The 22,718-nt window shown below is 40.8% G+C and overlaps 1 protein-coding gene across 1 annotated transcript in view; it reads right to left on the bottom strand.

Moving 5' to 3' along the window:
- Positions 1-22,451, bottom strand: part of KITLG (KIT ligand) — an 80,622-nt gene extending 58,171 nt beyond the window's left edge. The window contains exon 1 of the mRNA NM_001012735.2: positions 22,243-22,451. Within this exon, the coding sequence (NP_001012753.1) occupies positions 22,243-22,257 (15 nt within the window). The 5' untranslated portion in view covers positions 22,258-22,451. The remainder of the gene's footprint in view (positions 1-22,242) is intronic.
- Between the last annotated feature and the right edge of the window lie 267 nt (positions 22,452-22,718).

Below are 22,718 nucleotides of genomic sequence, written 5' to 3' on the forward strand. Positions count from 1 at the left end.
AGTAGACATTATTTCATTAGAAACACTGGTAATAGATGTTATTAGCTCTTCATAAATATAGGTCTTCAGCAGTTATATAAAAACACAGGGAGAGAATTCCCTAAACAGGATAATCCACTGTACTTTAGGGAGATGCTAGCTGATGACTAATTCTAATCAATTTTATGAGGATGATATGTAATAAACTGAACTACTCTAGAAAACTGCTGGCTGCTAGTTTAACGTTGAACCTAGATTTACATATTTGTTGCTAATTCTTTTTGCGATAAGTATGTATTTTCATAGAAATAAGAGACGGGCCCCCAAAACTGGCCAAAGTATAGGAACATCGAAAAAAAAAATTCACAACAGTTTTGAAATGCACATATCCACATTCAGTACTCCATGGGCACTGGTTCTTTCTAGATGGCGTTGTTCACTATTATGTCAATTAGTTGCTCTTATATTTAAACCACAATAAGCACGCTAAGCATTGCAGCTTTCAAAAAACAAAAACAAAAACAGCTACAAAAACATAAATTGTAATTTATACTTTTTCAACTATGTGACTCACTTAGTCATGTAAATCAAAAGTGTGGTCTCATGTAAATCAAAGTGTGTGGTCTCATGTAAATCAAAAGCTCTGCAATTTTGCAAAATCCATAAAATCTTGTATACTCCGAACAATGGAAAATGAATGTAGGTTCCAGTTGCTATCCAATCCCATGTGCTGAATCTGGACTGAAGGACTGAATTTCCTAGAACTTGTGGTTTTTGTTCTCCTATGGTTGCTATTAAACATGCTCAGATGTCTTGTCAGATCAGCTACCAGGAGTCTGACAAGTTCGGTCTCTCAGGGCCTTTTAAGTTTTAAGAAAACTTAATCTGAGGAAGCAAGCTCAGGAAATCTCCAAAGTTTTTTTTCCCCACCTAAGCTTTTTTTTTTACTACATTAAAATAAACTAAATCTTCATACTCTGCTTTAACTGCTTCCAAACAGCATCAAAACCAGTGGGGGCATGGCTCAAAGAACACTCACAATCTTGATCATTTTCTCCATCACGTCAAATGAAAAGCCTGATTTGCAAAGGTCACAGCAAAAAGCATTCCTGATTACTCAATGTATGCTGGACACACCAACTGCATTTGGTTGAGCTGAATAAATTTGAAATGTTCTCTCCTTTCACTGAAGGTGCTCTAACTGAAACAAGAAGCGTCAGCTGTTTTACCTTTAGAGGAAAGTATAATTATCTGAGGGTGTTTACTAAGGTTGCAGATTCCTGAGCGTCATACAGAATCTTAATTTCTAAGGATGCATCATTTCAGGAATATATACTTTTAACAAGCTCTCCATGTGATTTCCTGGTATTCTCTAAAGTCTGAGACATGCTATTTTAGGCTGTACTAACTCAGGGTTACTATATCATTAGGGAAAAGGAAAAGGTCTAAAAAGATATACAAAGTTATATTTGGTTCAAAGGCTACATATTAGATACTCCCAATTTAGAGCAACCCTAAAAAAGAAAAGTGAAATGTAATGAACAGGGTAGAGGATACTGTGGATTGGCTCTCCTAGCATACTCTCCTGCACTGTGGGGGCCGCAAAACTTCTCCTACTCTTTTGCAATTAGCTACAATTGCAGATGTGACTTAGGTTCTGCCACTCAGGCAGGACCCTACAAGACTGTTAGGGGAAGGATTTTCTTGAAAAAGAGCTGGATGTTGGGCATGCATTTTGCTCACACGGACAGTAGTGGGGGCAGAGTCCCTTCAGTCAGCAGCAGTAACAGCTACGGCCTAGCTGTTAACAGTTTTACAGACAGCAATGAACTTAACTGGATTCTAGGTGCCCAAAGTATTCTGGAAGCTCAGCTTCCTCTTCTGGCCTTTCTAGTGGTTTTTATAAGCCATCATATACATTTCATTACACCTCCCCACTTTTGTTTAGCTAGAATGGATTATATCTTATGCAACTAAACCCTAAGCAATACTAGGAGAAAAGAACCCAAATTATTAAGCATTTATTTCTTATAAAGGTTAGTCTAAACTTTCCTTAAGAATCTTCCATTAGTGTTTCAAACTGCAAATTATAAGCATCATTTTAAAATTCAAAAATAAAAAAAGCAATTTTGGCAACCCATGAGAATGTGAATGCCACTCTACCACCTACGGCACAACAAAGCATTTATCTTTGACATGCCCAGGACATGTTTCTTTGGTAACAAGATACTTTTTTTTTTTTTTAGATTTTATTTATTTATTCATGAGACAGAGAGAGAGAGAGAGAGAGAGAGGCAGAGACACAAGCAGAAGGAGAAGCAAGCTCCATGCAGGGAGCCTGATGTGGGACCCCAGGATTACGCCCTGAGCCAAAGGCAGACCTCAACGGCTGAGCCACCCGGGCATCCCAGAACAAGACACTTTTCACTGCAAGTTCATTGTTGATGAAGGAGATGACGCTGAGTGCAGAAAACATCAGCGAAGACATGGATTCAAATCCCAAGTCTGTCACTGACATGCCGTAACCTTGAACCAATTATGTAAGCTCTCTGAGCCTCAGTCTTCTTGTGGGGCTAGCATTTCTTTGGGTTTTTGAAACAAGACAGTGTTATGTCAAGCATCTGCAAGAGGTAGGTGACAGATCATGACATGACTGCCGGTGCTATAGTTATTTTATTACTAATCTTTTAGATGTTGAATTCAAAACTAAAAGTCATACTAATAGCGAAGGTGACATCCCGTGTATGTTCTGTTCCCTGCAGATTGAAGATCAGCACAGGAAGATGATAAAAAGGTTGTGAAACTGCCCCTGGGCTTGCCTTTGGATCAGCTCTCCCAAAGCAGGCAGGCCCATCCTGACCTGGTGTAAAAGTGAGAGTGAATTGTTTGGGCAATGGGTGAATGTTAACCTAAACAGCAGAGTTTCAAAAGTCAACTAGAGCTTCAATGATAATTTCAAGACAGCTTTAGAAAACATTCGTGTTTACTCGTGCACAGAGAGGCAGTGTGGAGTTGGGGCTGGGAGGCAGGGATTCTAAAATCCAACTGCCCACCTCGGAGTCTCTACTCTGCCCCCGACCGGCCTCGTAACCCTTGAAAAGTCACTTCACCTTTCTGTGCTTTAGTTTGCCCACCTGCAACATAGGCCTAATCATAGCACCTACTTCCTAGGCTTGCTGAAGACTAAAAGGAGTTATAGATGGAAAGCAGTTGGGATAGTACCGGACAAACAGCACACCCCCATCGATGCTTCCACGGTTCCTATTATTGCTGTCTTCCCAACCACACTTAGCACAAGCATCCCCACACTTGAAGCATGGTGGTTCAAGCCAAAGCCCTGGGCCCCATCCTTGATTTTTCCTCTTCCCCTATTTCCACATCCAGGCTGTATTGTCCTATTAGTTCTACCACCAGAATAAATCTTGCAACATTCACCTTTCTCTGTCTCCCCCTGTACTGCTATAGCACATGCTCCACGCCTGCCTGGAAGGCCTCGAGGGCCCCTAAATAGCCTTCTTTGCTTTCATGCTTGCTACTTACAATAGTGTGGTCCTCTGGGAATATAAAACAGCACTGGGTGCCTGCTTAAAATCTCTGAATACCTTTCTATTCCATTTATAACAACATGCAAGCTGCAGAACAAGGCCCACCAAGCTCTATGTATTTAATGCAAACTTGCCTACCTCCATGCTCAAATCTTAGCACATGGCCTTCCCTCTCCCCCATACTCCCAACAGCCACACTGGCCCTTTTTTTGTTCCTGAGAACACTTGAAATGTATTCATGCCATAAGCCCTTTGCACTTGCTGCAGAAAGCTTTCTCCCCTTGGGCTCTGCAAAGGCAAGTCCTTCTCATCATTCAGGATTCCGTGAGACTACCACCTGCTCAAAGCAACCTTCCCAGGTGACCTGTCTTAAGTAGCTCCAAACCTCATATCAGTTTTATTCCCACTGACACTTTTCATCAGAAATTATCTTCATTACCCAATTAGTTTACTCCTTTATCACCTGTCCCTGCTGACAAGAATGTCAATGGTGTGAGGATGTGAATTATGTTATTCTGTTATTCACTTTTGCCTCCAGTTCCCTGAGCTGCCCCTCACTCACGGTGCATGCTCCTTCACGTTTGTGGATTGCATGTGGTGCAAACTGTCACTGGAGTGCCCACACAGAGTTCAAATCCTCTTATATAGGACAGACCATGATGGTTACAGTACAAACTTGGCTTTATGAACTGGGGCACAGATGAGCTCTGGATAATGCAGGATTCAATTCTCTGCAGATGGCGTCCATATTCACACAATGGAATTACAACATCACCCACCAGTTTTGCTTATAATTTATCTCCTGCACTCGAGTTTGAGCACTGTAAGGCTGGTACTTTCAGAGCCTCACTGTTTTTCCAGAATGGACACAGCACTGCTGAGCAGAGAAGCCTCTCATAAATATTTTTTAAATGAATGAATACAGGATAAACAGAAGACTTTTACTCATCAGAAGTTGGCCATAAACCATTGTCACACTTTTCCCTCTAGGGTCCAATTACAGCTAAATCCTAACAACAAGTGTGAGTAATGTTGCAACCTTCTCTTAATTACTCGAAATGGGACGTTAGCTACATGCTTTTTGGGTTGAACTTTTAACCATTTTCTCAGTGCCTTTTTAAAAGAAAATTTTTTAAAGATTTTATTTATTTATTCATGAGAGACACAGAGAGAGAGGCAGAGAGACAGAGGGAGAAGCAGAGGGAGAAGCAGGTTCATTGACAGGGAGCCCACTGGGGGACTTGATCCCTGGACCAGGATCATGCCCTGAGCTAAAGGCAGACACTTAACCACCCAGGCATCCCTTCTCTGTGCCTTTAAATACTTCTCTGGCTCCATGAAAATGGTAAATCAGAATATAAAACCAAGGATAGACTATAAGCTCCATGAAGCACAGCAACAAGGTAATCTTTTTTCCTTTTTTCACTATTATATTCCTAGTTCTTCCCAAAGCGCTGGTTGACTTACTAGTCATCGCTACTAAAGCAAGCAAACAAAAAAAAAAAAGTTCATAGAACTGATGTGGTTTTTGTCATCCGGATCCATTCCTAGTTTGACTAAAGAACAAAAATGTTACCTTTTCTTCAGAGTAACAGAGGCATGCTATTACTGCTCCCCTCTCACAGGACCTGGATGCAAGAAACAGAAAGTTGCATGCCAGATTGCTCCCCCAAAATAGGCCTTAGTTGTGTCTATTAATGTGAAGATGCAATAAGTGGCAAGCTCTTTTATTTTCACCATGATATTCATGAAATTATACTTAGCCTTCTCCATAATACCACTATATAGGAAGAGACTCCAAATTCAGTAGAGAAAGAAGATGTACAACAGAAATTAAAAAGAAGACCTTTTACAATATATAAGGATGTGACTATTGGCACTGCAGATTTTTAGAATTTTTAAAAGGGTTCTGAGATAACAATCTCAAAGTAAATGTAAACTACTTTGTGTGTTAAAATTCTCCCTCAAGTTGGACTTGAAAGCTTACTTGATAATATTCCCTAGTTTAAAAAAAACAAAATATGAAAAATGTACTTTAAAACCTCAAGCTCTTACTCTAAATAATGCCAGGAGGAGGAAAAAAAAAAAAAAAAAAGGAACTTTCTCCGTGGGTCAAGAAAGAGGGTGAGTGGGTAGCCATTGCAAGATGATCCTTTGGGCTTCTTTTCAAAGCAGCTGCTTTGCTGAGGAATCAAAGGAGGATGGGGGAATAAATGTAAACAGAGGGACTGCTTGGGTAGCACAGAGGTTCTCTCACCATAGGGGGGAGAATGGGGATCTACTTCCTCAGGAAGTGAAGAGAGGCCTGTGTGAGCAGGGCATCCAGCTAAATGAAATTTAAAAGATATGCTTCAGCTGCTGTAGGAATTAAGTGCCAAGTCTGCACAAATAATTTTGCACATCTACTTCATTGTTAAATTTTTGTATGTTATCTCTCATTTATGGTATTTTTGAGCTTTCGTTTGCAAATTAGGGCAGGAGATAGACTTTGCTCTTTGTGACACAGTAATTATTCAAAACCTCAGAAGTTTTATGGGTTCCAGAAATGTTAACTTTTTCATTCTACACCCCAAACTGAGCTTGATTAATGAAAAGGAAGGGGAAAAAAATGAAAATAGACAATGCTACAACACTGCCTAACTTTAACACTTCAGAACTTAGATACAGTGAAATACTACTCAGCCGTTAAAAATGAAATCCTACTGTTTGCAACAACATGGATGGAAGTAGAGGACATTATACCAAGTGAAATAAGTCAAAGAAAGACAATTATCATATGATCTCATACATGGAACTTAAGAAACAAACCAGGATCATAGGGGAAGGGGGGGTAATAAAACAGACGAAATCAGAGAAGGAGACAAACCTGTAAGGGAGTCAATCATAGGCAACAAACTGAGGGTTGCTGGAGAGGAGCAGGTGGGGGGGTGGGTAACTGGGTGATAGACATTAAGGAGAGCACATGATGTAATGAGCACTGGGTATTATATAAGACTGATGAATCACAGACCTCTGCCTCTGAAACCAGTAATACATTATATGTTAATTAATTGAATTTAAATTTAAAAGAACCTTCAGAACTTGGAAAACTTGGCATCAAAAGAGTTTTAGTAATTTTTTAAAGTACACAATCTATATATTGCTACTCTATCACTGTAAAGCATTTGTATTACTGCTCTAGGTCACTAACATGGTGGGTTCTCATCACAGATATTTGAAAACATCACTTCTTATTAATCCTTCTCTAACCTTCCTCCACACATAAATAGATCTTTGATCTTAAGTATTGAAGCATCATTTTTTTGCTAAATTCCTTAATCACACCTGTCTTCAATCCTTAAACACTCAAACTGAACTATCTAAAACTTCTATTGTCACATTTCTGTCTTCCTTCACTTTCTTAAATAGACATTATACACCTCAGTATCTAAATCTATAGGACACCCTGTCCTTGCCTACTGCACTATTAACTAGCACAGACTTTGAAAAGAAAATCTAAAAGCATCTTAAATGCAGGTAAGCCGTGGAAGAACCTACTTACTATATTTACAATAGTCTTATTCATTATTATATATGAAGAAAAATACCCTATGTAGGCAATACAAGATGATGACATATATTGGTATGAAGCAAACAAAGGCTTAGGGCAAACAGACCAGGTGTGCAGACTGTCTAGATGTTAAGATGTTGAGTAACTTGCTCAACCTCTCCAAACACATTTCTCTTCTGCAAAAAGGCATATCCACAATAACACTCTCATAGATGGAGAGAATTGGGGGAGATACACTGTGTATTTTCTTTGTCAGCAACTGTATTAGGTCTAAAACATTTTCTGGATCTTAAACCTTCTATATATCTTGAATTAGCAGACACTTGCTGTCACTTGCCATTCAACCTATAATATTATTTCCTTAAAGATTACCAGCAACTTGCCCATGACCCCCTTTTTACAGAATTCATGGTCCAAAATTTTTAATTAAAAAAAAAAATCCATGGTCTCCATTCTCTTCCACAAGCCTAAGTGGCCCATTTCTCTCTCCAAATAGAATTACGTTTGAACACTGTATGTTCATGCACGCCAGTGTTGCATGGACAATTACATGTTATTTCTTATTGACATCTATACATAATAGTAATGTTCTAAAGTTCCTCCTGCCTTCCAAATCACTTTCCTTCTATCAACTGAGATCAGCAGGCATAAAAAAGGAGAAATACCAGATCTACACTTAGAATGCTGATAGGTGTTCAGAATGCTACAGTTTGGTCTGAACCAACTAATCAGGATTTGATTCAGAAAATCTTCAAGATTTAAGTTCTGAGTCACTAACTGGAAATACCAATATGAGGCAATTTAGCCAGGTAGACAGGTAAATAAGATAATTTCACTACGGTATTTTCACACTATATGATTTTATTTATTTTAAAGACTTATTTGAGACAGTGAGAGAGAGAGAGAGAGAGAGAGAACAAGTGGTGGGGGTAGAAGCAGAGGAAGGGGGAGAAGCAGATTCCCCACTGAGCAGGGAGCCCAATGCAGGGCTCCATCTACAATCCTGGAATCATGACCTGAGCCAAAGGCAGATGCTTAACCAACTGAGCCACCCAAATGACCACTCTCGGATTTTTCTTTTTTTTTTTTTTAAGATTTATTTATTTGTGAGAGCGAGCAAGCAAGTGGGTGAGCTGGGAGTGGGGGGCAAAGTGAGAGGGGAGAGGAAGAACCTCAAGCAGAGTCCCTGCTACATATGGAGCAGGATGAGGAGCTCCATCTCATGGCCCCTGAGATCATGACCTGGGCCGAAACTAAGAGTCAGATGCTCAATGAACTGAGCCATACAGGTGCCCGATTATTTTTTTTTTTTTTTTTTTTTTTTTAATGCTGTGGAAGCTTAGGGTAAAGTCACTAACACAGGACCAGTGGGAGTTGAAGTATAAGGGCAAACAAACATCACAGAGGGCTTCTGAGGAGAGAGAACATCTCAGCTAAAGAAACGGAAGATGGAAGAATAGCCCATGGCACCCTCAAGACCAAGGCAATGTGGTGGGTCCATCACTATACCACTGCACGGTGTTATTAGAGGTTACCACTTAGAGTGGGGGGAATAAGCAACAAACAAGTCAGAGAAGCTCGTAGAAGGTGTTGAGGGTTTGGATTTTATCCTGCTCATAATGAAAAGTCAGGGGAAGATTTTAACCAGGGTAGTTACATAGTGAGACTTCCTCTAATCATTCTAGATTGTGTGCATTAAAACCTTTAAAACTGGATCCCTGGGTGGCACAGCGCTTTGGCGCCTGCCTTTGGCCCGGGGCGCGATCCTGGAGATCCGGGATCGAGTCCCACGTCAGGCTCCCGGTGCATGGAGCCTGCTTCTCCCTCTGCCTGTGTCTCTGCCTCTCTCTCTCTCACTGTGTGCCTATCATGAATACATAAAAATTAAAAAATAAAAATAAAAAAAAATAAAACCTTTAAAACTGCAGAAATCACCACTTGTTTTGTTGGATAATGAAATGGACACGGACTAAAATGCTAACACTACATAACTGAATTCAGGACATGATCTCCCATGTTAGCAAACTCTTATTCTGATGTTCCTACAGAACCCGCCAAATGCCAGGACAAAAATTTTCAGGGAAAGATGCAAACTAAGCTCCCTCATACTCCAGTTCTCCTCCTAAACTACTTACCAAAATAATATATGCCAGTGTTTCCATTCCATTCTCCTTTGGGTTTAGGAATCCCTGGGTGGCTCAGTGGTTGAGCACCTGTCTTCAGCCCAGGGCGTGATCCTGGAGTCCTAGGATTGAGTCCCACATCAGGCTCCCTGCATGGACCCTGCTTCTCCCTCTGCCTGTGTGTCTGCCTCTCTCTTTCTGTCTCTCGTGAATAAATAAATAAAATCTTTAAAAAATAAAATAAATTTCACTCCTTGGTTTCACAGTCTTGGTTCAAGTTTTTGTGCTAGATCTACTCTGAATGAACTCAAAATTACTTCACACATTTCTGGATTGGTAGTTTAATCACAGAGGTAGCCATGATCAAAGATTCAGTCAAGAAACCTCTAGAAATGGCCTTAAGATAATAGGATGTCAGAACACAGGACTGTTTGTGGTCTTTTACAAGTGCTTTGAACAAGTCAGCACTCCATCAAAAGGTACATAACAGTGTCATGTTCTGTCAAAGGATGTAACACTTGTTTACCTAAAGTAATTTGACTGATAGAAGTCACTTGCATCTGTTTGATTGACACAAAACTTGAAAAGACAAACCTGGACAGTCAAGCCCTTACTCTTGAAATGCAATTACCTATAAGAAAATAAAATCTGAGGCATGCCTGAGTGGCTCAGTGGTTGAGTGGCTCAGTGGTTGAGCGTCTGTCTTCGGCTTAGGTCATAATCCCTGGGTCCTGGAATCAAACCTGCTTCTCCCTCGGCCTCTGTGTGTCTCTCATGAATAAATAAAATCTTAAAAAAATAATAAAATAAAAAATAAAATCTGAATTCATACTGAAAACACCCCCAAACTACTGATTCCAATACACTTCTTAAATTCAACACATGCAAAAAAAAAAAAAAAAAAAAAGGAAAGAAAAAAACAAAAAAGCTTTGAATGTAAAAATGTATTTTGCTTGAAAGCAGTTAGCATTTACCTAGGTATTTGGCATGGTACTAGTCCTTTGCATGTACTGGCTCATTCATCCTCACAGCCACCTGAGGAATGAGACACTATTATAAACTTCATTTTACAAATGAGAAAATCAGAGTGCTACAAGAATTAAGTGACTCAAAGTATCCAATCTGAAAAGCTGACCAGATCGAGGAGTCTCCAAAGCTATCAATACATCCTATATGTAAAGTTGTTTGAGGCTCATTCTGGAAGACATTAATAAACACAAAGCTTTTAAGAATTTGTGAAGTTTGAATGTTTTAATCACTCAAGGCTTAGAATTAAATAATATGACCTTAGGCCCCGGAGTAGAACAGCACAGTCTTCAGAGCACTGCTCTAATAATTACCTCTCACACACAGACACACACACACACACACACACACACACACACACACACACCAGCTTGTGAGATAGGCAAGATGTATATCAGCATCCTTAGTTACAAGGAGGATGCTGAATGTGATCCAGATCCCTTACTAATCTTAGTTCACCATTACAAAATCCCATTTCCCATAATCACTCATTATTTCTGCTTTTCAATGACAAGATTTTAAATTATTATAGCCAGCACACAAATGGAACAAAATGAAACAGTATATAGTCTGATGTATACTGCTCTTTTGATGGTAAAATACAGCCCCAAAGATTATGGATACCACCGATCAAACATCAGTTCTGGGTCAGCCAACTTCCATATATTATCTCATTTAATCTTTGTATTCTTCCAACTGCATACTATTACCCTTATTACCCCATTATACAGATGGGAACCCTAAGGCCTAGAGAAAGAAAGTTGATAACATGCACATGGTCTTGGTGGATAACAGAGCTAGGACTTGGGCCTCCTCTAACTCCAAAGTCTGTGGTCCTAAACGTGTCTTTGAGGCCAGTGAGTCAAGCCCTTTGCACAAACATATAATTTTGTCCTTAACAGTATAGTAGGAAAATATGTGTTAAGCCTGAAAATTATTTAAAATAGTACAATTTTGTGAATAACAACCACAAAGCAGAGAAACAGCATACTATTTCTAAGTTAAAAAAAATAAGGAAGGGGGAAAACAAGGAAAGGATAGGGGGTAGAGGGAAGAAAAAAGTAGGAGAGAGGCAGAAAGGAAAGCTGCTAAGCATTATTCTTTTATGGAAGAGAAAATCTGGGTAAGAAAAGGCTAAGGAAAGTTAAATAATTTGCCTAAGATTCGCCCTCCACAAGCTAGAGTCAAAAGCCAGAGGGAAAGCATAGGTGCTCTGACACAAAAGCTCTTTCCATTCTCCCTTGACAAGTGGCTACATTTCTGCTGATGCTGAAAACGCCAGTTCTTCCGAGACAGGGAAAAGTAGGAAATCCACTCACCAATTCATGGAAAGGACTCATGTTCTGTCCCTCTAGTTCCAGGGACAGCATACATAGAGTTTAGAAATGTAGACTCTGGTTCCTGACTGCCTGGTTCATAAAGCAGCACTACCTTGTACTAGCTCCGTGACCTTGGGCACATGATAGAAGTAACTTTGCTCGTAGGTAAACTATCTTTCGATTATAATTATGCACATTTAGCTCTTTTTTTTCCATTTTTGTTAAAGTAGGGAATGAAAGCAATCAAATTATTCAAAAGTAAAGTGAATCTGAAGCCTGACTTATCTGGATGAATGGCTTCAACTTTCCCTTTCATGCTGATGGTGGAGACTTTGCAATAAAGGTTCCCTGATGAGAGAAGTCATTGATATTGATAAATTTACCATTTGTTTAATACTCATGATAATAGCAAATATTTATTTAGTATTTCCAATGTGCTGGGCATTGAACTAAGGACTTTTGGTGGATAATTTCATTTAATCTTTATAACCACCTTTGAGCAACGTACTATTGGTCTCCCTGTCTGGCAGATGGGGAAACTGAGGCTCAGGATTACATACTTAGTTAAGCAAAGCAGGCCATCTAACTGGTGTCTGGTTCATCATACCTCTGTTCTCAAATGATTCCTTCTAGCTGACACTTTCATTTCCAATAAAGTGTTGCTAAGTTACATAGTGATACTGCTGATAAGGGTACTCTGACAGTCATTTGTTTAAACAATCATAACATCAATGTAGAAAATGACTTTTACTATCCATGCATTTGGACTGAGCTGACAAGGAAGTACAAAGCAAAGGTCACAACTTAAATGGCTGGTAGTTTTAAAAGCCAGACATAAGCATAAGGGTATTATCATTAAATAGTTTTCTAATCTGATCATAGCTACTTAAAATTGTCTTCAAAAATAGCATGAAAGAAGGTCAGAGCAAATTGATGAAAGTAATCCCTGATGCATCATTTTCCCCCAAGAAGTTTTTTTTTGAAACACAATTTTAAAATATCTTTAAAATCTGCCCTCTGCCAAAAACAGTATCATTTTCTTTGAAAGACACCAAGGATTTGGCAGTAATTCTTAATACTGCCTCCTCTCAGTCTTGCCCGTATAAGATTAGAAGACATCATTCACACACAAACACACACACACACAAGCTCAAGCCTTTCAGATCGCATGTATACTTAAATACGACTGCATTCTATTGCAGTGATTCAGAGGAATTTAGACTTCAGAATTAGGCTTGGTTTGAAAAGAAGCTCTTCCACTTACTTGCATTTTTTTTTCTTTTAATCTTGGGCAAATTTTCTCAATCTCTCTGAACTTCAGGTTCCTTATTTGTTTAAAAAAAAAAAATCAGTATCTCCTTAACGTTTTCTTTCTTTCTTTTTTTTTCTAGAATCAAATGAGATATACCTGTGCAGTCTGTGGCACAGTGCCTCATCCATGGTGCGGCCAAGTATTAATTTATTAACTAGCTATTCTTCTCTTCTTAAGCAGCTTGTCTTTTGGCCTGTTTTGTATAACCATTTCCTTTTTCAGAAAGGGAAGAAAGCTTAAGGAGATCAAAATGGGGGAAAATTTTGTTGAATTTACTAAGAGTGCTTATAAGGATTAAAGAAAGTAGATAATATATGTAAATAAGGCAGTTAAGGCATAAATCTCTAAGGATTATTTTAATTCATTTATTCAGAATACGAGCCTTATAGCCACAGCCAGGTATTGCTAATAATGAATTTATTTCTTACAGCATGTGGACTTGCCGTAATGTTCCATGATTCACGATTCTAGCAGAGAATGAAATGATTATTTACTAAGTATAAGTCACTGTCTCATTAGACACTATTTTACTTAATCATCACATCAATACTATAACAGGTAGTTATTTCTGCACCCATTTTAAAGATCAGAAAAGTAAAGGTCAGAGAGAAACACTACAAATCATACTGACGGGGTAAATGGCAGAACTAATAATATACTTGATCTAGAACTCAATCTAAGGTTTTCTATTTTCTTGCATGGTCTCCAGTTTTAGCTAGTAAATGATATTTGCATATTCACTGAAAATTTTGCTGTAAATATTTAACTAGCCCTTCCAGTCATCAACCAAACATGTTTGTATAATAAACTCAGGACAGTAGTTATAATTTGCCTTCTGCTTAAAAAAAAAAAAAAAAAAGCTTCTAACAACAATATTAGCACCTAACCTGAATTAGGTATCTATTCTTTCCACAACATTCGATATGTATTTACTTAGCATCTAGTAGAAGCTGCTCTGCTAGGCAACTAGAGTCATGAAATTTTTGTTGTTCACATTAATATCACTGGCAGCTGTTTTAATATCTGAATTGGATTTCTTTTTTTGATTCAAGGTTCCTATAAACAGAATGTGTATCTTTGAGGTACTTAATAATAAGCCTCATGGATACACTGTGGTTGTGCCAGTTAAGTCTCTTCGGGTGTTAGTCTTGGCAATAACCACTTGGAGTTGGTAGAGGAAAGATTTTATCTTAGTTTCCTTACCTGTGAAATGGGATTTGAAAAAAAAAAAAAAGTACCTACCTCTCAGAAGAAAACGTCTATGAATTAATTAATCTTGGAACAGTTTTCCACTAAGTGCCATTTGGCATGATCTTAATATCAGGGTAATTTGATTTTATAAAACAGTGATGGAAGCTATTTAAAACGGCTACACGTTTAAATGTCAAACAGCTGACACATAACTACAGTAAATTTCCTTTCTTCGAGCTGAATAATTTATGTGTGACATTTGTATAGAAGTACAAACAATGGTCAGATCAGTTTGGGATTTAAAAGTGTACTGAATTGTTCAGGAGTACACCGATCCAAGTTTCAAATGGGGGGGGGGGGGCGGATGTCTACTATTTTCTAAATATTGTTTAGATATAGTACTATGGTCATGGAACATTATAAACAAACATGGGCTAAAATTTTAAAAATATTTTCCTGGGCAGGGGTTAAAAAATGAAAAACTTTAAAGATTAAAAAAAAAGTTGGTTACAATTGTCACAAAGACAAGGATTATAGAAAACCTATTTTGTAGCCCTGTGCTTCTCTACATAGAATTTATTTCATCTAATATTAAAAACATTGTGCTAATAACCTCTTTTTCATTTTTTCTGAATGTTTTCTAGCTTCTTTTTTATTTCTGTATTTCAGTGCCCATTTTGGGCCACCTGGAGGCAGAAAGGACCAGCCAGCCACCCCCCACTACTGTGATAATTTCTCTAACAAGCAGTGGAACAACATGTTGTTGGTCCATCCTCTACTTTAACAGAACACATCAGAGAGGTCTGGGCAGGGCCAGATAAATAGAACAGTTTTCTAAAATCACCAGAAGATCCAAACTAAAGCAATTACAGGACATTTTAGTTGATCATCAAAAACATAAATCCCTAATGTGTTGGCTATTTCAGAAGCAATAAATTGTAGGTTCACACAGAACCATTAATAATGATGTGTGACTGCCAAGGCTTGTTTTGCAATCCTTGGGTTTTCAAGATCACATTAGAAACCGTTTCATATGAAACCTCTCCAACCCTTCCTCCCTCTGCCCTCATATGAAGGTCCGCAGTGCATATAAATTTTGATAGCTATCCATATGGACAATACATCCCAGGAGGGGGTCAAGGCCTTTAGAACACAACCCACTTTTTCAGCAATGCTCTTCTTGGAAATCAAGGAATCTGGGTGTTTCCACAAGGCAGTTGCTTAGGAGGGCACTAAGAAAGGAACTCCAAGGGAGCAGTAGAAAACTCAGGGTAAGAAGGACTCTCACAGTAGACAGCCTCTATTAAATTGTCATTTCTATCAGTGGGTTGGTTACTCTACCATTCAAATGCTTGCATTAGGAGAAACAAGCCGATTATGAGAAGAGTTTTGGTCCTAGAGTTTAGTCAAGGCACTTAGATGGAAAGGCTTCACAGATTCTGCATCAAGGTAAAAAGGAGGCAAAAATCCTCAGCAGCCACAGGGCTTTTGTTCAGTAGATGAACTTCGGCTCCTGGAAGGGCAACAGAGGGTATGTAGAGGAGACAAACACAACGCCCCCCTCTGGGCCGTGCTCTTTGGAGGAAAATTATGCAACGGGGATGCCTTTTCTGCAAACGTGAAAGAGGCTGAGGCTTGCCTTTTCAAGTGAGTGCTGACGGTGGGTTTGCTCTTGCTCTCGCCTTTATGCCCTTTTCCATGGGAGCAAGGCATTCTTTGCAAGGCAACTGCCAGATTTTTTGAGCTGCTGTCTGTGCACCAGGAGCAAAGAAAAGGCACCCTAACTGCCCCCATTGAGACCGCATTCTAATCAGAGCTCTCAAAGCCCCAAGGCAACAGCTACACCTGCAAAGTCAAGTGTTGAATTCCTGCATCCAGGTAACTGAAATATAGCTACTGCTACTTGTTTAACTGTCTGGATCACTGCCTTTTGTTTTGTTTATTTTAGTAGGTAGCTCACTTGACTCTGTGGGCATTTAGAGGAGAAGAGCATTACTGTCATCGTCAAGACTCTCTTTTCTGACGAACCTATGGTCTCTTGTCTGGAGAAGAGGGCCAACTGATCTTCGAATATTCTCATGCCAACAACAAGAAAAGGACTGTCATGGCTTCCGACTGCTAAGGAAAAAAACTACTGCTGGCTACTAGGCTTGCCCCAACCCTCAGCAAATGTCAGTTTTAGAGAGAAGCTAAGGAAAGGAGGCAGGTGAGAGACCATATTAGATCTGCAAAAAGCCAGGGCAAGAAAAGACTCTGCCAAGTGTCATCTATGGGAACTGTGTTTTCCCTGAAGCAAAAGGGCTGCTCCCTCTTTCTTCAGCTTCCGTGCATCCAACTATAGACCCCTCCCCTCCTGTCTTCTCAGGATTAACTCTAGGGTGCAATTCACAGATACTACCACCACTCAGAGACTTGCCTGTGACTTGCCCATGACTTGCCCATGACTTGTCCAAGACTACTAAGACTCAGCGATGGGTTCTGGAGCCAGAGCCACACATATGACCCATTCTTTTGATTCTGCCCACTAATACTTCTGCTGCATGACCAGCTGCTCTCCATTTCTACTCCCTGCACACAGATGCTGGAGACTACTGGGGAAGCAAAGTGAAGCAAATATTGGGAGGCATTCATTACCTTTTGTAAACTGACCTCCTTTGGCTGTCTGACCTTGCCTTAAGATTCTTCCTCCCCTAGAGAATGTAAAGATTAGAAGAAAGAACCTCTTCAACCAAGGATATTGCTAACATAGAAGTGTAAGTGTCATTCTTATTATAGAGAAGTATCAAGTAGTAGGTGAAATGGCTAAAAGTACAACAGTCTATACTTAAATTTCTTTCATTTCTCCCCACTGGCTGGTTCAGGATCATAAAATGATTATAATTTAGATATAAAATAATGATTATAATTTAGATTCACACCAACCCAAAGCAATGGCTACATAAATCTCAGAATCAAAGGAAGCTTAAATGCCATGTGGTTCAAACTTCTATCTTACTAGTATCTTAGAGAATTTTAGAACTGGAAGGCACTTAGAAATCCCCTACTCCTACTTTCTTACTTTACAGTTGAGGAAACCGAGGTTTGAGGAGATTAAAATGCCTTTCCAAAGTCATACAACTTAGTATCTGGACTAGTAAAAAAAACTCCATCCCCTAATATCCAAGTCAATGTGGCAGCCTAGAAAAATAGTAAAATGTAGCCAAAAAGAGAAATGTAGCCAAAGAGAGATGTAGCTACATAAAGAACAGTCTTTCTTTAGATGACACACATTGTGATTTTAAAAAAAGAACCATGAGGCCTAATTATAAGAAAATCACCCATCCCTGCCCATCTCCCTTTTTTTCTGGACAGAAGGAAATAGGTAGAGATGAAATAATGACAATTTTATCAAACTCCTAACCCTTTAAGCAGTTTTTAGTATACACATACTTAAGTGAATAGACAAAAACATCTTGCTGCATCTATAAATCAGTAAGGCTACAGTCAATGGTTTCTATGAGACAAAGTCTATACAAAATAATTGAAAACAGCATAGATTATAAAAGCATCCGGTGTTCCAAAATTGGTTTCATAAACTGTTCTGACTACACAGGTGACTAACACCAAAAAAAAAAAAAAAGTCTCTTACAGCTGCTCATGATTCATGTACTAGGAAACAAAGATAAAAGATCATTCCTCAGATTTATATCCAAATTTATATCCAAATTTACACCCTAATTTACAAAAGGGAACACTAAGGTAATCAAGAAGAGAAAAAAAAACTCACAAACTTGCATAATGAAAAAAAAAAAAAAAAGTCATGGCATGTTGCCTGGTAAAGACACCCTGCAGAAATGAATGCATGGCCCCCCTTAGAAAATCAAGTATCTTTAGTCTACAATAAATTCTCCGAATCATACCAGGGGAACTTAGAAAGCAAGAGTGTGGAAATATGGAAGTGAATCAGACATGGTAGTAATATTTCCAGTTTCTTTTTTTATCTTTAATTCTTATATTATTCAGTTTTACCTTTAAAGAATAGCTTTAAAGGATTTAACATCTTTCATGCCACATAGAGCCTTTTTCACATAATCCAAGTTTGATGTGTATTAATTATAGTCTATAAGCAGGTAACAACCTATAATGGGAGACACTGAATCCATAGATTCAGATTTATAAAAACTTGGTCTCTCTGCTTTGCTGGTTAAAGATCATTTGCAATAGTTTTTCTCTAGCTTGTAAGTTGCCGGCCAGGCAATTCTCTTCTTGGGGACAATAAATTCTGATTATAACTACAGTAAACCACTGTGCTGGGATAAAGGCCTATATAAAATTTTGTTTAGTCCTTTACAATCATCAAAAGAGAAGAATCTTTATAACTAATTGATAATCATACAGATTATAAAATGGAAATCCTAAGAAGTTTAACCATTTGCCTGAGGGTCATTTGTCTTACAGTGGTAAAAGAGAAATCCGAATTAAGTTTTCAAAAGCAAGAGCCTAGAATCTTTCCATTATAGCTTAGGTACTCCCAAGACATGGATGGAGAAGGCACGTGCAGTGAGGTTTAATGGACCATGCAAGAAACTTTCCCTGCAATATTCTGACTAGCTATTTGGGCAGTGATTTTTTTTTTTAATGTTATTTATGGTGATGGAAGAATTTTAATCACTCATCATTAAAGAAAAAAATGTGACTCACAATTGCTATCTTCAAATCAGAGGAGTTAGACATAAATAAAATTTAGCAATTTTAATTGGTTTGGCTCAGGCCCTCAGATTTCCATATGGTTACTTTCCTTGTTTTATATTAAATGTAATTGACTTAGCACTTGACTTTTAAAGTCTTGGCAAAATGTATCAATTAAGAGCTATATAAATTAGAATTATTTAAAGCACACATTCCAAATTTAGTGACTTTAAGGACAAAGTTTAAAAACGCTCTTTTCACAAATGTTAATTTTTTCTATAAATTTGTGTCATCACTCAGATGACAAATTTCATAAAGACAAAAGAGGATATTTTCTTTGGAATAACATAAGCTAACAAGCATTCTATTTCTTTTCTGAGAATTAGTGTGTACCTAAAATGGCCTTTCTATACTGTTTACAAAATGAATTTTTCCAGTCTTAGTATTTCTAAAACTGACAGCAGTCATGAAAACTCTCACAAACCATCTCAAAACCAAAATATAAGTACAACATCGATAAACATGGCACCAGGCCCATTAAACTGACAGCACTTTTCTAATTGGTCTTGCCAAACATGCTGCACAATTGTTATTTAATATGCCACTATATCAGAGCATCACATTGGAAAAAAAAAACAAAACACAATTGCACATTGAAATAATGTTCTTTCTAAGCTAGAGCCACAGTTCTCTTCTGAAACTATAAAACCACACAATATGAATAAAATACAATCAGAAATCCGAAAAATGCAAAGCACATTCATTTCTGTAGGCTCCTGATTCAATTTACTGTTACAATTGCTCCCAAAGACTATTGCCCGTGTAATTACTTCCCAAATACTTAAGTCCATCACACACACTAAATAAATGACAGAATCATTTATCAAACCTCAAGTGGTTGTTGATAGAATTTCCACACTTACTTGGCTTGAGTGAAAAGCCAGAACATTTGGTGTCCCTGAGATTTTTGGAGAGCTTATAATTCAAGCTAAAATTTATTATCATTATTACTACTATTAAATTCTCGTTTTGTGTCTTGGGTAATGGAAACCTACTGAACCCTTTGCCTTACGATGGAACTCTGGTATTCATGTCATTTTTTTTTTTTATTTTTAAGATTTTATTTATTTATACGAGAGAAAGAGAATGAGCAGGGTAAGGGACAGAGGGAGAAGGAGACTCCCCGCTGAGCAGGGAGCCAGAGGCTCGATCCTCAGACCCCGGGATCACGACCTGAGCCAAAGGCAGATGCTTCACCCACAGAGCCACCCAGGCTCCCTTGATGCCATCCTTCTAAGTGATTATTTAAACTGTTGAACATGAATAGACGCTCCTCTCTGGCAAGGGTAACACTAGATGCAGTAGAACAAATGACCTTACTTATTAATGTCTAATTTATCTAGGCTATTCCTCATCCACCTAGAATTGCACAGCAAATTTCTTTCTAACTTTTGGATTAGGAAATTTAACAACATGAAGGAGGAGGAGGATCTAATCCCCCTTCCCTATTTCCAACATTTTATTGATTTCCTACTATTTCCAAGTGTATTCTTTTGCAGTGGCAAGAATGTGGAATTGCTAGAAGTATCCTTAAAGGAAACCTTGAAGGTCATTAGATCCCAGGCTATGAATGCCTTCATTCAACAAGGGCACTGCCCTCCTTTGCTTGCAAACCCTTTAACATCAGCAAGATCCCCCAAGGGCTTGCACTTTAACTTGGTTGGAGCAGGTCACATTTCTAAAATACTTAGCAGTCTCAAATGTCCCTGGTCAGCAGCACTGAGTCACTAACGCCACAGCGTTTCAGGCTAGATCGACCTCTTTCTAGTTTTCAATGGAATTATTCCATGTAATCCGATTTACACAGTCATTTAATCAAAGTGAGAAAGGAGATTACGGAGCTCACGTTTGTTTTGCAAAGCAAGGGTGCAAGGATCATCAATCCTACTGACTCTCAAAATGACACGATAGTACATCGTCTCCCTTTGGAGTGTTGGACATTAACCTGATCTATCTCCCGTGTTCTTGTTTAAATAGGAAGGTTTCGCCGTTCCCCCCCCCCCCCCCACGCCCTAACTAGAAGGTAGCGGTTTCTCCACCAGCTCTCATCACTACCATCCACGTGAGAAGATGCTACAATAACCAGGAATTACTTCCCCTCCCTTATTATTCCACAAAGCAGAAAGCTTGTGCAAGTCAAATAATGACATTAAAACTTTTCTTTCTGTTCAGTTTTTAACATTTGTATTTCAACAGCACGGTGTGGTGATTCCAGGTGTGGTGTTCAGTGCTTTGCCTCTGAATTAACCTGCTCACCAGACGAACCTGTGCTCCGCTCCTTAGTCTTGGGCAGCTGCCCTGGGGACGGCACAAACGTCCTTTCTGCCAGGCAACGTCCCTTCCCCCGGCCCTTCCCACACCTGTGCATCGGGCTGGGTTCTTCCTACTTCCTTCTGACTGTGTACATTTCCCAGGCCTACACATCAATTTAAAATAGGATACAAAGCAATTCATTCAGTAAAGCATTTTCAGCACATGGATGCCACTCTAAAAACTGACGATCCGGCCAAATTCTCAATTTCCTCCCCACCCCCCACCCCCACTTCCACCCCTTGGAATTGCAGTCTCGGATGGATCCTCTGGGGGGGGTGGAACAGCAGCGTCACCCAACTCACCGCGGATACACAAATTCCTAAGGGGTGAAGTGGGGAGGGGAAAGGACTGCGACGAGAGAGGCACCGTGGGTGGGGGGGCCCGTGGCAGCCCTTTCCAAACCAGAAGCCAGATATTTGCTTCAAGGGGTGGGGGGGGGGGGAGGGAGTGTACTATTCCCCCTGGGCGGTGCTTTACCCACCGCGTTTCTGTACTATGCACAATTTAGATGCACAGGGAATTACCTCGCTGTCATTGGAGGTGCCTGTTTAAAACGCAAAACAACAGAAAACTTTTCTCTCTTCTGTGATAGAAGAAGGTGGGTGCAGTGTGGCGGTGGTCGCCCATCCACGGCTCCCTGGAAACGCCGGCGGAGCCGCACGCCCGGCGGAGACCGCCGCGCCAAGTTTCCCTGCTGGCCGGGCAGGTTCCCCGCCGCCCCGAGCCCCGGAGCCCCGCCGCGCCCCCGAGCCCCGGGGCGCCCGCTGCGGGTGCACACTACCCTGGGGTCGGGAGGGCGCGAGCCCGGGCGCCCGGAGCGGCTCTGTAATCTCCCGGGACCCACGGGAGACCGTCCCCCGCGCACACAGATGCCTCCACGTGATAACCTGCGCTCCCCGGCCAAAGAGCAGATCCTTCCATTTTACAGGACCCGCGGCTCCCGGCTGACAGCTCCCAACTTAGCGGCGGCGGCTCCCGACGGGACAGCGGCCGGGTCTCCGCGCTCCCGCTCCTCCCCCGAGGGCCCCCCGGGCCCCCCAGCGCCCCCTGGGTCGGCCGGCGGGCGCAGCCCCACGCCGGGGCGGGAGAGGCGGCCTGCCCCGGGGCGCCGCGCCCTTCCAGGGGGGCCGGCGAGCGCTCGGCGCGCCCCACTCACTTGTGTCTTCTTCATAAGGAAAGGCAGCGCTGTGATCCAGCCCAGGCAGCGGTGTGGCGACTCGGCTTAGACGCTCCGGAGCTGCAGCATATTGCACGAGCGGCGGCGGCAGGTAGTCCACGCATCGGGCAGCCCGAGCGCAGCGCCCCCTCCGCGGCCGTGCTCCGCGGCGCTCCCGCTCCGGGTCCGGGCGCAAGGCGGCGAGTGAAGCCCGGGCCGGCGCGCCGCCAGCACTTTTATACCGGCCCCTCCCGCCCGCTCGGACACGCCTCCTTCCCTTCCGGAGCCCCGGGGACGCCAGACGCGGCGGGGCGCTGGGCGCGGGGCGGGGGGGGCCGGGAGGGCGGCCGGAGCGCGGCCAAAGCCCCCGAAGTTGAACAAATCGGGCCAAGCGCGTCCCTTCGCTCGGGCGCCGGGGGTGAAGCTCCTGCAGCCGCGTGCGGGGCGCGGCGAGTCCCCGCTCGGCCTCGGAGCTC

This window comes from Canis lupus, chromosome 15, assembly GCF_011100685.1.
Source record: "Canis lupus familiaris isolate Mischka breed German Shepherd chromosome 15, alternate assembly UU_Cfam_GSD_1.0, whole genome shotgun sequence".
Classification (NCBI taxonomy): Eukaryota; Metazoa; Chordata; class Mammalia; order Carnivora; family Canidae; genus Canis; species Canis lupus.